This window comes from Salvia hispanica, chromosome 1 (assembly GCF_023119035.1).
Source record: "Salvia hispanica cultivar TCC Black 2014 chromosome 1, UniMelb_Shisp_WGS_1.0, whole genome shotgun sequence".
Taxonomy (NCBI): domain Eukaryota; kingdom Viridiplantae; phylum Streptophyta; class Magnoliopsida; order Lamiales; family Lamiaceae; genus Salvia; species Salvia hispanica.
This window is the reverse complement of record NC_062965.1, coordinates 12,038,821-12,054,026: the sequence shown is the minus strand read 5'-3', so window position 1 is coordinate 12,054,026 and position 15,206 is coordinate 12,038,821. Positions and strand designations below refer to the sequence as shown.

At 34.0% G+C, this 15,206-nt stretch overlaps 1 protein-coding gene across 4 annotated transcripts; it reads left to right on the top strand.

Moving 5' to 3' along the window:
- The first annotated feature begins 855 nt into the window (after positions 1 to 855).
- Positions 856 to 5,945, top strand: LOC125219332 (protein MID1-COMPLEMENTING ACTIVITY 1-like). Of its 4 annotated transcripts, none has more exons than XM_048121463.1 (9): positions 856 to 1,338; positions 1,583 to 1,671; positions 1,768 to 2,202; positions 2,975 to 3,378; positions 3,575 to 3,678; positions 4,269 to 4,340; positions 5,090 to 5,196; positions 5,486 to 5,579; positions 5,667 to 5,945. In XM_048121463.1, exons 3-9 carry the CDS (start codon positions 1,795 to 1,797, stop codon positions 5,717 to 5,719), a joined length of 1,242 nt encoding a protein of 413 aa, XP_047977420.1. In that variant the 5' UTR covers positions 856 to 1,338; positions 1,583 to 1,671; positions 1,768 to 1,794; the 3' UTR covers positions 5,720 to 5,945. The 4 variants fall into 4 exon arrangements, with proteins under 4 accessions (XP_047977420.1, XP_047977496.1, XP_047977350.1 ...); XM_048121539.1 differs by having other exon boundaries at positions 1,583 to 1,683; XM_048121393.1 differs by having other exon boundaries at positions 857 to 1,338; positions 1,587 to 2,202.
- The last annotated feature ends 9,261 nt before the right edge of the window (positions 5,946 to 15,206 follow it).

Here is a 15,206-nt window from a genome sequence, read left to right as displayed (position 1 = left end):
TGAATGTTCAAAATGAGTTTTTCATTAAAATAAGTATTTTTTTTCTTTTATAAATGGAATTGAGAATGAATTGATTATAGCATCAGAATCTATTTAAACTTCTAAGAAATTAACATTCCTTAACTAACTTATTAATCGCCCTTGATTATAATTAATAGGGTCTAGAGATAATGATATACACTTTTCAGATAATAATTTGATTAATGAACTTTAATGAATACTATGACGAAATTAAGCAATCAACATAATCATTCAAATTGACTTTTCCCACAAAGTCACAAACCAAAACTGTCCTCATCACAGAAAAAATCATGTCTTATTTTTATAATCATGAAGAGTATATTTTTGTTATTTTGAAACATCTACCAAAATTAGTCATTTACTATCATAATAGTAGTATCTAACAACTCTAACATTTAAATATATCATATTATTCAATATTCATTAAACATTGCTACTATATAACTAATACTCCTACCATACTTAAATTAAGATCCTTTCTTAATTCATAATATACTAAATAACATTTTAAAGAGGTATGGCACATTCTATTAACTACTCCTATTTTGTTTTTGGGAACAAATAATAGTAGTAGTATTAATTATACTCCATACATTCTCTAGTTGGGAGAACGTGAAAGTTGTAAGACCAACAGCTAATAACGTCAATGTTGGAATAATAGTAATAACATTAAAGACATAAACCAATAACCATTTTTCCCAAGAAGGACAATTTTAACACCATTGCACCAGCACAAAATACAAAAATAAAAATAAAAAATGAAAACAAATGAAAAACAACAAACCTAAAATACGAGCTTTTCTTATCACCATTAATATCTGCGTTTAATGCATATACAGCAATTTGAAGCAGTATGCTTGATTATGATGGCAATTAAAAAAAAGAAAAAGAAATAGCTAATGTGGCGAGAGTATATTCTGGTGTAGTCACGGGGTTACCAATTAGTCATGCGACTCATACCAAACTGCTTCCCGACAAACCACACCGCAGAGGCCGGGAATTTCACTCCCCCTCTCTCTATCTCATACTCCACTATACACACACACACACTGCTACACTACACTACACTACATAAACATGTGTACATCCACTGATGATGCTTATTGTTGCTGTGTTGTCTGCATATAACAACCCTGCTCACTTTTACTTCTCTTATGTCCTTTTCCTCTGAATCACACTGACCTTCAAGATTCTGCCTTCACAATGCGCCAAGCCTGCTTCTTTTTTTCTCCATCTACATCCAATGTTTGATCCATAATGCTACACTGTTTCTGCAATCTTTTCTAATAACTCTTCAATTTCCCTCGATCTTTAAAGGTGGGGTTTCTAGATTTTGATCTTGCTATAAAGTGTTAAACAATCTGTTTTTTTTTTTTTGTAGCTTTTATTTCTTTTCTTGTTTTGACCCTTTCCTTTGTCAGAAAAAATAAAGCGGTTGATGGTATTTCTCATTTCTCCCTTTTTAAATTCATTTTATGGGGTGCTTCAGTTCATGAGAATGTGGGTTTAAATTATTAGAAATTGTTATCTTAATCGCCTCTTTTTTTGGGCTTTGCTGCAGCCAGAATCAACATTTCGTAGTGAAAGCTGCATAAAGATATGATTTTTACCAATGGGAAGTAAATTCAGCTGAAATTGAACTCAATTCATGTGAGTTGGACGGTAAAAACGCTGTAATTTTAGAAATTTTCAGCGATCTGCGTGATTCTTGGGGGTTGGTAATAATTATCTGAGGTTGAAAGACAGTTATTTGAAGTATATCATTATCAAAGAATGTCTACATGGGAGCAGTTTGGGGGGATCGCAAACATAGCCCAACTAGCCGGATTAGATGCGGTGATGCTGATTGGGATGATAGTGAAGTCTGCAAACACGGCAAGAATGCACAAGCAGAACTGCAGGAAGTTTGCTCGGCACCTCAAGCTGATTGGGAACTTGTTGGAGTCTCTCAAGATTTCGGAGATGAAGAGGTATCCAGAAACACGCGAGCCCTTGGAGCAGCTCGAGGATGCATTGAGGAGGTCCTACATTTTGGTTAACAGTTGCCAGGATAGGAGCTATTTCTACCTGCTGGCTATGGGGTGGAACATTGTCTATCAGTTCAGGAAGGCTCAGAGTGAGATTGATCAATATTTGAAGATCATACCCCTCATCACCCTCGTTGATAATGCTCGTGTTCGGGTATTAGTTCCCCTTTTCATATGAATTGTGCATTCATTTATTTGATCAATAACATGAGACTGCTGCTATGACTGTTTCTGTTTTGTGACGGTGTGGATTTTATGCTGCATTTGTGTAGTTATATCGATGAAAAGCAGCTGGGCCAGTCTCTGGTAATAATGTGGGGTAAAACCTTTGATGGGTGATTTTTGGGAATTTACTATGTGATTTGGTCCCTTTTCTTGGTTAATTGTGTTGTATGATGGTGTCGTGTATAACACTTTGATAGCGATAGTTAGTTTTAGTTCACTGTCGTTGTTTTCTGGTCCGACCCTTTATCACCAAACTTTCTGCTGCAAAATTGTTGCTGCATTTGGAAATCCAACAGTTGTTTAAGGTTGATATGTCACTTCGAGAAATAGATGTCTTCCCAACAACTTATATTAGGTAGTTTTTAAGGCACCTAATATTATTTATTTTACAATCTGGCAGTAATTGGCAATCGGCTCTGGGGAGAAAAAGTATCCTATTTCTAAATATATTGCGATATGCCTTTAGTATTAAATTTGTTGTGCCAATGCAATCATATTTCTTGAGTTAGTTCTCTTGACTGAATGAAATTATTCTCGTAGTAAATACTACCTATACCAATGGCTGATTAACATAATATATGGGGTATCTCTGTATATCATGATGCGACAGCGTGATACTTTGATCGACGGCATTTGATGTCTAATTGATCTTAAAATGTTGGTTGGTTGATGTGGCGTGTTTCAATTTCTTATACTTCTAGGAACGAGTTGAAATGATCGAAATGGACCAACATGAGTATACACTTGACGAAGAGGATAGAAAGGTTCAAACTGTGATTCTCAAGCGCGGTCAATCACAACACGATGCCATTGTCTTGAAGAAAAACCTTTCCTGTTCCTACCCAAACATGCCTGTTGATGAGGCCATACGGAAGGAAAGCCAGAAGCTTCAAATAGAACTGCAACATTCACAAGCGAATTTGGATGTTGGCCAGTGTGAAGTGATCCAGCATCTGCTTGAAGTTACTGAAACTGTTGCAGCAACTTCTCTGCCGGATAAAAGTTCGTTTAAGAAAGAATCGAAGGTGGAGAAGGATTATACAGATGTCAACAGTGAGAAGGAACATAGCTACTCTAATAACAGTGGAAAACCAGCACCTTCAAGGTTGCTTTTTTTGTCCTCACACAAACAAGTTCTTTGGATTCTGTCTGTGATTATGTCTCTGTGGATATGCACATATATTGCCTTGTCTTTTTAGCCATAAAACCATCATTCATGTTCTCAAGATATGGCATTAATTTGCTTTTCAGTATGCATTAAAGTTCGACAATTTTACCTGTATTTTTGTTCCTGTTTACAGGAACACATCTTCCGTTTCCTCGACGCATGAATTGCTGTCATCTAAAGGTTCACCTGGCGAATGGCATTCAGATTTACTCGGCTGCTGTTCAGAACCTCTGCTTTGTACGTACCTCCTCATGCACTTGCTCTTTATATGGTAGTATTATGTGTTTTGTTTTTGTAGTTTTGCTCATTGCTGAGTCCTTATAGAATCAATAGTGTACTGTATATGTATAGCAGTTTAAGTAAATAAAGTAATTGTATAATTTAAGGTCTGAAATTTTTAGGAAACTATGCATTTATCTCATTCTTTTGGAATGATCATAATGACAGAAATGCAACAGTGTAATTCTTATTTTCCGAGTACCTCTGCACCTGTAAGGATGAAGATATCAGTTTTTCACCAGATAGGATTAATCAACCAAACCTGTTTGCCACGATGGAGATTTTCCTATCTGACTCTATTAAAATGAGTTATAATAAGAAGGGGTCATCATGCGAATGAGTTTTAAAACCTATTTGTAAATTCACATGTGTTGTTACTTGGCATATATTTGAGGTATAACTGAGCTGGCTGCACGAGATATGTGGGGATCTTTCATATGTTAATATTCCCATTTCTTGTTTTCACTAAAAAGTTTTTGCTTCAGAGAGCTATGTATAATTATGCTTGTTCTCGTATGTATGCTAAGTTTAACTTTTAAAATCTGCAGGCATGAAAACCTTATTTTTTCCTTGTGGCACATTGTCAAGAATTGCTTCAGTGGCAGCTAATAGAGACATATGTAAGTTGCTCGTATCGATCTGCAATTATTGCATCTATTTCCTAATGTGTGTGGATTTTAATTTGGGCAAGCATCTCATTTTAGGATGCAACAACATAGAAGCCGATACAATCTTAACTATACACTTGACTAGTCGAGTTTGTCACCATTCTGGTTAAATTTCAAAAGGTTTCCGCTGCCTTGGTCACATGGTTTTGCTGGAATGATTTGAAGGAAGGAATTAAAACCCATAGTATCCTTCAATCACAACCTAAAATCTAATCTCAAATAATCATACTTCTAGTTTAGAACACCCTTTTTCATCATAACCTGTAACACCGAACATTTTAGTATGGTAACGATGATTGCACCAAGATCACAAAATAACACCAATATCTTCTTAGGTAAGCTATATTGCTCCTTTACATGAATGAGATAGATAAAATGGTGCAATACATCGAGCTTATCTAGCTTCATCCTAAAAAATCTTAGTGTTATTGTGAAATGGTTAGAAACTTAGAATGTACTTTTATTTTTCTAAATGATTATTTAGCTTTGATTCTCAATCGAGGAAGCTCGATTAAGCTCATGAGCCTAGGAAGTGTTCGGTAAATAAACCAGAGCTTGATTCCATAATAAATAGTAGAGCTTGAACTTAGCACACCTCCAACTAACTGATCAGTCTTCCAATCTTAAACTCACAGATGATAATTCAAGTTGCTTGTTGGTTTCAGTTCCCGCCTTTCTGTAATAATGCTTTTGATCTGCAGCTGCTGCAGAGACATGCAACGACCTGCTGGCGTATTCTTTAATACTGTCATGCTGCTGCTATACTTGTTGCATCAGAAGGAAACTCCGTAAAAAACTCAACATCAAGGTAACTGCTCTCCGGCCTACCATCACGATTTACTTTGCCTGTGTCTTAGAATTCTACACTTGATCCGACTATAAAGTCCGCCATTGGACAATGAACTCTTTGAGCAGCAGGAAGGGGCTTAAGCCCCTGCCATTTTTTCAAATATTTTTTTCATATACTTTTTTTAATCCTTGGTTTCTTGTTTTTCTTTTTTGTAAGTTGGCTTATCAACATTTTGAAGGCAAAATTCAGAAAATCTAGCTCCCGCCAATGATTGTTTTCTTTTCTATGCATTTTTGCATATATGCAGGGAGGTTTTGTTGATGATTTTCTCTCGCATGTAATGTGCTGCTGCTGCGCCCTCGTCCAAGAATGGCGAGAAGTGGAGGCTCGTGAAATCAAAGGTAGAAAAATCACTGATCAAGAATTTAGGAAACATAGCAGACTCATCTTTAATATTAAGTAACATGATCATTGATCAAAATCTGCAGGTTTCGAGAAGACGGAAACAAATCCACCGGCTATACAATACATAGAATACTAGATGAAAAGGGTGTGCGAAAATGGCTAAGTTTTTCGATCATGTGTGTGTGTCTGTATGAAGGCAAAAACTTGTATGGATTAGAACCTCTTATTGTACAGGTAATTGGAATTTGCAGACAAATATTTTTAGCTGTTTGTTCTTCTAGTTGAGCTTGTTTTCACCATTCTGTACAGTGCTAGTATTGTAGCGCCGTATAAACATTAATTTTTATGATCCTTTTAGCTCATGGAATTGTTGTTACTAGGTTCCATTTTTTTCACAAAGCTGGACAGTGCTAATCATAGAGCCCATTTTTTCCCAACTTTTTTATACACTACTACTCCATTAGTCAATTGTATGTGATTTTCTTTTGTATTTTAAAGTTTATAACTTTTAAGTAAACAATGTTTGAAATACTACTTATGCAGTCAGGATCACCTACCTATGACATTAATTTTTTTCATTAGAACACTTGGTACCAATGAAAACCGTTAGATCATAAAGATCTACTATAAGTTCATCAGCCATTGAATTTGGTTATATTGGAACAAACGAACTTTACGACTGTTTGGTAATTTTGTACATTCAGTGTGATGTACTAAGAGCATTCATAATGGTTGGCTGATGGAGAGTCCTTCCCGATCGGCCCCCATCGGCCAACCATTGCAGGAAGAAAGTCCCTCCATGCCCACTCCGTTGGGCATTGGCCGTGAAGCCCACTCGTTGCGAATGAGCTTTGTTTTATCCAATTTAAAAATTTTATATATAAATAGTTTTTTATTATAAAAATAATTTTTTGCGGCAAATGAGCTTTGTTTTATCCAATTTAAAAATTCTATATATAAATAGTTTTTTATTATAAAAATAATTTTTATATATAAAAAATTGATTTCCTATTAAATCTATTTTCAAAATAAAATAAAAGTATAATTTTACAATGTTACATTCTTAAAATCATACGTGAATTAAGGAAATACTTCATTCGTCTCACAATAGGAGTCAAATTTGAAATGAGGCACAAATTTTAAGAAATATAAAGAATAGTAGGTTAGAAAAATTAATAAAATATGAGGTCCACTTTATTATTTAGTTTATGTGAGCGAAGTGAGTTAGTGGCAATGTTTTAAAAAACCGGACCGACAAGCTAACCGGCAAAACTACTGGTTCACGGTTCAACTCGTCCAGCTGGTCCAACCACTGGCGGGCCATTTTACTGTAGCAATATATAATAAATATATTATATAAATACATCAAATATATTATACTCTCCCCGTCCACAAAAAATAGATAACAATTACTTCCCCTGTCCCATTAGAAATGAAACGTTTTCCTTTTTAGTTTGTCCCATTAAAAATGAAACGTTTCTAAAAATAGAAACAATACCCTCTCTACTTTTTCTTCTCTCTTACTTTACTCTCTCTTCATTAACTCACAAAACAACACTACCTAAAATCCTGTGCCAAATAGCAAATGTTGCATATTTAATGGGACGGAGGGAGTACCATATTTGGTCGTCCACAAAAAATAGATCACAATCATTTATGAAAATATTATCTCTTACTTTTTATCCTTTTCTCTTACTACTTTTTTCTCTTTCTCTCTTACCCCACATTCTACTAACACTACTTCTCTCTTACTTTTTCTCCTTCTCTCTTACTTTTTTTCTATTCTCTCTTACTTCAATTCTACATTAAAACTCGTGTCATACACAAAGTGATCTATTGTTTGTGGACGGAGGGAGTATTATATAATAGAATATATTACAAGAATATATATATTCATATATAATATAGTATATTAATTAATAGAATATATATAATATTATATTTAAAATTTAAGAATTCAGTTTTTCAATTTTTTTCTTCGCCCGAACTGAACCGAAAAACCGAAATTTTTGAATTTTTAAAACCAAAATAACTGAACCGAATTTTAAAATTTCGGTTTGATTTAGTTCAGATATTCGGTTTCCGGTTTTTTTGGTTACCCCTAGGCGAGATCATTGTCGCATGGGCTTTTATCTATCTTTTCTAATGAACATTGGGTCTGGGCATGTCAAACACTAAAATCTATTTAAGCATAAACCTAATCCAAATCCTAAACCTAACCCTAGCCCGATCCAAATCCTAATTCCATATTGAATCCCAAATGGAAAATTGCGCCAGTCCACAACCGCGGTCGTCTCAACCCCCCGTCCACTAAACCACCTCCGCCATCGCTCTCCTCGGATTCACAGTCGCCGCCGCCTCTTCTCTCCTCGGATTCACAGTCGCCACCGTCACCGCCCGACCCCCGCATAATCGAACCGCTCAGCCCATATTTTGAGTGGCTCAATGTTGCGAAATACCTTTGTATGCTGCATGAGGATAGCTCTCAAATCGCTGACTTTGAAAGGGATATTATCGAGTGTGATGCGGCGGTGAAATGGGTGCAATCAGTCTTGGAATTAAGAGGACGGGTAATTGCCACTACTCCCGAGCACTATGAATTTTTCAAACAATTTGTGGAGCCATTTGTTGACGTACGGCTATCAATTCGCATCCATTGAAAGAGGCACTATTGAAAGAGACATTATTGAATAGTTTTATATTGAAAAATCCAAAAAATGAATCAATAAAAAAAATACCAAAATCTTTCCTAATTCCTAGTAGTCCTCGTAAAAACAATTCAAGTCTTTGAGGTTGTAAGATGATTCGAACACAGAATCTATTGCTTGCCAAACTAGTAGTGTACCACTGGTATAATATCAATCTCAGTAAATTTGGGGTATAGGTGTGTACCCCCTTTCTCCCTCTCCCTCCACCGATGTTATATAATATACTCACATATCACATACCTTCGAGCATAATATCCTCCTCACCTATCACATACCTACCTCCTTCTTCCTCTAAGTACTATCACTATTACTCTATATCTATTCACGGATAATTATGATGCAAACCACACCCTCAGCGACAACGATATCATGCAACATGGCATTGAGGCCGTAGCACGGCGTAATGAGGGCAGACGCCAACTTAATGCTGCAAGAGATCGCATGCTAATGGAACCATATGTTTGTCTACCCTTAGCACTATTGGCGTATCCTCCTGTGCTGAAATTAGAGGCGTTCGAGTCCTCCTGGATCAACATCTGAATTGGGTCGGCACTCTGATCGTGAGGAATGACACCAAAGCAGATGAGCTTGAGCGTGTTAAACAACTTGCTCAACATTTGGCTGATAAGTATCCTAATTTCACTCTTGAAATCCAGTGATATAGGGTTTACTTCCTAGATTCTCACGTTGTTGTTGTTGCTAAAATAAATGTGTGCGTTGTTTTTCTACTTTTGAGTTCCGAGACCCTTATGTTATGGCGTTGCTAATTTTAGTTGTTAGGCTGATAATATGTATAATACGACCCACTAATGTTGTTTAATAGTATTACTAATTGATTTCCTATGATTCAATCATTTGAATTGCTTTTATCTAATGTTTGTTGGCTAATGTTTGTTTTCTTTCAAATATATCTAGCCGTTGGCATAGTGTATAGTGATACCGGTGTTACGGTCGGATATTTTTGGCTAATGTTTGTTTTCTAGCGTCTACCGATATTTTTGCCTTAAAAGAGGACATTAAACCTTGATCAACATAGAGAAAAAAAATATAATCCTAACCTTGGGCCGACACTCTGATCGTGAGGAATGACACCAAAGCAGATGAGCTTGAGCATGTTAAACTACTTGCTCATCATTTGGCTGATAAGTATCCTAATTTCACTTTTGAATCCCAGTGATATATGGTTTACTTCCTAGACTCTCACGTTGTTGTTGCTGCTAAAATAAATGTATATGTTGTTTTTCTACTTCTGAGTTCCGAGACCCTTATGTTATGGCGCTGTTGTATTCGAATCTGTCTAAATTTAGTTGTTGGGCTGATAATATGTATAATACGGCCCACTAATGTTGTTTAATAGTACTACTAATTGATTTCAATCATTTGAATTGCTTTTATCTAATGTTTGTTGGCTAATGTTTGTTTTCTTTCAAATATATCTAGGCGTTGGTGTAGTGTAAAGTGATACCGGTGTTATGGTCGGATATTTTTGGCTAATGTTTGTTTTCTAGTGCCTACCGATATTTTTGCCTTAAAAGAGGAAAATTAAACCTTGATCAACATAGAGAAGAAAAAAATACAATCCTAATCTTGATTACACTATAAAACTAAGCCTACCTCTTTCTTTATCTTTCTCCCACACTTCCTTCCACCTCTCACCATGGACCTCAATGAGTTGGTTTCAGATGGATTAAACGTGGAGTGATATATTGGTTATGCGAATCACCTGCGTGACGTTGCCCATTGAGCATCGACGATTGAACGCTTTTGGATAGACCATGTAGAAGATATGGAATGCCTTCGGATCATCCTAGATTATTAGCACTCTATTTAAACTCAATATTTCATTCGTCTTTATGCATTATGACTAAATATTTTTGTGAATTTAAATATTTTGGGATAGTCTATGCACTACTTTTTTAACATGATATATATTTTATTGATTATTTGTATAAATATCTTTTATTGATATTTATTTACATAAATCCAATTATATAAGTAGCGGAGTTGAGACTTCATATGTTTCACAACCACTATGATTGGATTTATCTTTATACATATGGAGTATATAATAAAATATAGTTTTGATCAAATTCATATAACAAAATGTAGGTTATGATCAAATTTAGTGAATAATAAAATCTTATTAAACTTATGAGGATAAGTATGACTAAATTTTACTGAAATATAAATATAATTATATAAATATATACCTAATATACTAAAACTTATATTTAATTAAATATATATGACAATATTCAAATTTAGTGTGTTAAATTACTATTAAAATTTATTAAATAACAAATATAAATAATATATTTTATTTACAATTAATCTTAATTAATTAATTAATTATAAAAATAATAATTAATCTAGAATGAATGAAAATTTATTCATTGATTGTAAGAATAATTAAAGTTATTATTATATCACAACAATGAAGTGGTGGAGTGGTAATGGAGTTGAACTTGCATACATGACGTTTATGGTTCGAAGCTCTGGTTTATCGAGCACATGTAGACACCAATGTTGAACTAATCGAAAAACTACTCTTTGGAGTCGAGAAAGTCATTGAAGCACTGTTCGAAATCTTAAGATCAATGATTGAGATTGTTTGAAATATATGATAAGATTTTATATGTTTGTGCATATTGTTATCTATACGAACACATCATAATAGATGGATATACAGATTCAGGATATGAAACTCGATGTAAATTCCTATGCGGATATGGCTTGCCTTTGGCAATTTCTGTAATTTGGACGTGAGCATGGAAGAAATTGCGGAAGCATCCTCCAGAGCTTGCACTGACCCTTATCCTGTGGCTGCATCCCCTTGCCACTGGGTACTAAATTTTCATTATTTCATGCTACAACTTCCTCTTCCGAGCTCCACCAATCTTACTCTTCTAGCCAAAGTCATCTGTTTCCAGTACAAAGTGAAGGAGTAAGATTATAGCCTTTTTTATTGACTTTCCACTGGGTACTGAATTGTTTTTAAAATTAGTACTCCCTCTGTCTCACAAAAGATGTCACACTTTTCTTTTTAGTTTGTTCCACAAAAGACGTCACATTTCCTTTTTTGGAAAAAGTTTTCTCTCACAAGAATATAAAAATTATATTTTCTCTCTCCATTTAACACACAAAACAGAACCTCCTAAAATCCCGTGTCGTCCCACAAGTGTAACATCTTTTATGGGACGGAGGGAGTACTAAATAGTAAGTAGTTGAGATTTCGTATTAAAAAAAGTAGAAATAGCTTCCCAAAGTAAACAAAATATCATTAATAATAATGCTACCAATAAATCAAACAATTTGAATGTGTAATTCGACTAACACAAAATTACCATCATGCCGCAATCTTAGCCCTCAAACTATTTTCATCACCATCGTAAACTCCAACTTCTAACTAAAATCCATTTTCACAGACAGATGTAAAATTACCATCATGCCATTAAGGAAAGTGGATTTTAGTGAGAGGTTGGAATTTACGATGGTGATGAAGAACAGTTTGAGGGCTAAGATCACTCCGATGGCATGATGGTAATTAAAGAAGCAAGAAGAGTTAAAATAGACAAATTAAATATTTTAACGAAGAATAAAAAGTAAATAGAGTGAAATGTCTTTCATTAAGTAAGGACTTAATGGTATTTTCACCCAAAAAGTTTTTAATGGTGAAAATTTAGCTAAAACATTTATTGCATCAAAGTTAATGGACCTCAAAAAATATTTCAAATATTATAGACCAAAACTGATACATTGACAAAGTTCACGGAAAAAAAAAGTTCCCTATAAAAGAAAATAAACTAGATTTTTTTTGCATTGAGGAGATATCTAGATATTATCAAAATCTAAATGTTATACAATAGAATTCTGGTCTAGATTTGTATGGAGAAAAGTCATAATTATAGAATATTTGAGAAATGCCTATATATAGGTGTGTGTCATGTCATTTTCAAAACGTTCAAAAGTTGAAAAATGAATTATTACTAATAATATGGACCACACATTCCACTAACACTACTTCTCTCTTAATATTTTCCCTTCTCTCTTATTTTACCAATTCCACATTAAAATTTGTGTTATTAACAATGTGTCCTATTTTTTCGTGGACGGAGGAAGTAATACAAATCGCTTCGTTTATTTCTTTTCCTCGTATCATACTCCTACAAATTAGAAAATTTTCTAATTTTTTTAATAAAATGAAATAACATGTTTACAACCGTACGACTGCATGCTGAAAAATCCACACTCTGTAGGCTCAACTACAAAGTTGTTGGTATTTGCAGAATTCCTAGTTGCAGAAATCCTCCACACTGCCGCCACAAAAACTCTCATTCATCTTAACGAAAACTTGTATGCCTCTCTCTCTTTTTTCGATTTTGGATTCTGCTAAATTTAAATGTGTGTTTGTTGTATTTTTCTTTAATCTGCAATTTTTATGTTGTCAATCGGTTCCTAAAATTGCAAAGAGATACATTCCTCCTTTCTTTTTTCTAGACTTGTATATTATAGTAGAAATGTTGGTAAATCCATAGGAGAGTAAACATGCGCCAATTATTTGCTTTATTTGAGGAAGTTGTGATGTGCATATAAGAACATGAGTACAATAATTGATAGCCAAAATTGGAGAATTTTGAGACTTGGTGAGTTGTGAGTGTGAGTATGGAAGAAATAGTTGAATTTTGAGAATTAGGATAATTTTCAGACTTTGAAGAATTTTAAATATAGGGGTGGGTCGGTTCGGTAAGAGTTACCAAAACTAACATATCGTAAAATTGAAAAATGATTGTCTGGTAATTGAATATATTTCAATCATATATTCAAAGGATTTAGCATAACATAACAAAGAAAGAAAGCTTCATGTCTTTATGTTATTGCAATAATACACATTATATAGCATCAATGATCTTTCTTGAAAGAGTTTTCTGATTTCAGTAGCTCAAGTGGTGAATAACACCAAAATACATAAGGTTTTGAATGAGGAGAAGCAACCAAGGAAAGAAGTTAAAGGAGCATAAAAGGTTATTTAGATAGTATAATTTAGAAATATAGGTTATAGGATTGGAAATAATAGATTCTAGTTTAAAAAGGATGATGACAATTGTTTGCATGATATACTTGCTAATATGAATGCATAAAAAACTTCCACCATCATATTATGGTTATAATTCTAAGTCAAGGACTCATAAATTCAAACTAAAATGCTGACAAAATCAAAGAATAAAGGAGGTAAAAAGAAGGAAATAACGTGAAAAACACAAAAAAACCTTAATAATAATGTGAAATGATAGCAAAGGACAAAATATTGTTCAAAATCCTTTCAACAACATAAGATCAGAATGCAAAACATGAAAACACCAGTACTGACTTCCCTCAAAAGCCATTAATACCACCAACTTTCTCTTTTTTTTTGGATTGAACACCACTAACATCATCACACTCTTCAAACTCCAAGTCCAGACATCTCTTCACAGAGCCTTCAGCAACCCATTCAATACCTTTCCCCTTAATAGCAGTTGACTGATCAGGAGTGAGAAAAGCATTCTAAGAAACCTATAAATACATTAAAATTAAGTTAGCATAGAGTTAAATATGTGCAAAACATGAAAAGGCAAAAAACCAAAAACTAAACTAAAATACTCATCAACATCAGTTCCAAAAGGAAATTCAGAACCACCAACAGACCAATCATTCACATTCTCATTCATAAGAGTAGACAAATCAGGTGATTTCTGAGAAACCTAAAATAAAAATGAAATATCATTTATTTTTACTAAAAAATGTAAAAACAATATCTAAAATAAATAATCTACATACCTTAGAAAGATCATTTCCAAAAAGAAGATCAGACAACTTCACATCAGATTCAAAAATCTGTCACCCAAATCCTTAGAGTATACTTCTCAACCACATCAGGTATAGTGCACACCTTGTTGACAGTGAATGGGTAGCTCATATAATATTCAATACTCCCTTCGTTCTATAGTAATAGAGTCATTTCCCTTTTTAGTAAAAAGTCAACACATTTTTCCACACCTACTTTACTCTCTCTTCATCTCTCTACCTTTTTCATTTTCCACTTTTTTTCCCCTTTACTTAACTCACCTAACACAATTTTTCTTAATCTCTGTGCCGAAAAGAATTGCCTCTATTACTATGGAACAGAGGGAGTATGATTTTTCAGCTGAAGATTGAACAAAACATTCTGACCAACAACAGTTTCTTCAATCTGATGTGGAATGGAATTAATAGGAAAAGCATGCAAAAACAGAATCCACATTAGTACTACTAAGTTTGCAAGACTATGAATCTAGAGAATTTAAAAAGGCAAACCTGACCAACATCTCCAACTAAGTCAGACACATTTCTTCCTAATAACTGGATACCTTCCCTATCCCACAACAACAAAGAAGCATTGGTGGTGTGATCAACAACATTCACAATAATTCTGAACCTACAAAAGATAACAACATTGATATTACTTATTTAGGCAAATTGCTGAAAATAATACATCTATATGTATATAAATAAATTCAAATATGAGTGTCAAACCTTTTAACTGCATAAGAATAAGTCATGTGACATCCAGTACAATTATACTTATTGTCCACTTATCTAACCTTCTTCATGCAAGTCTTGCAAGCCAAATAAAACCATTCATTATAGTGGCACTCAACCGACTCAGTCTTGCCAAAAACCCAACACGATCCCTCCTGAAAATCACATCCAAAAAGAAACTATTGAAATTTTACAAATAAACTTCAAAAAGAGAAACAATATTGAGATTAAAAGTCTAAAAATTATGCATTACCCATAAGCAAGACAATTCCTCAAGGGATTTCAACTGGAGATCATCATATTCCCCTCCAATCATTTGTCCTTCTTGAGTAACAGTAGTAAAGTTAAGAAATCTGA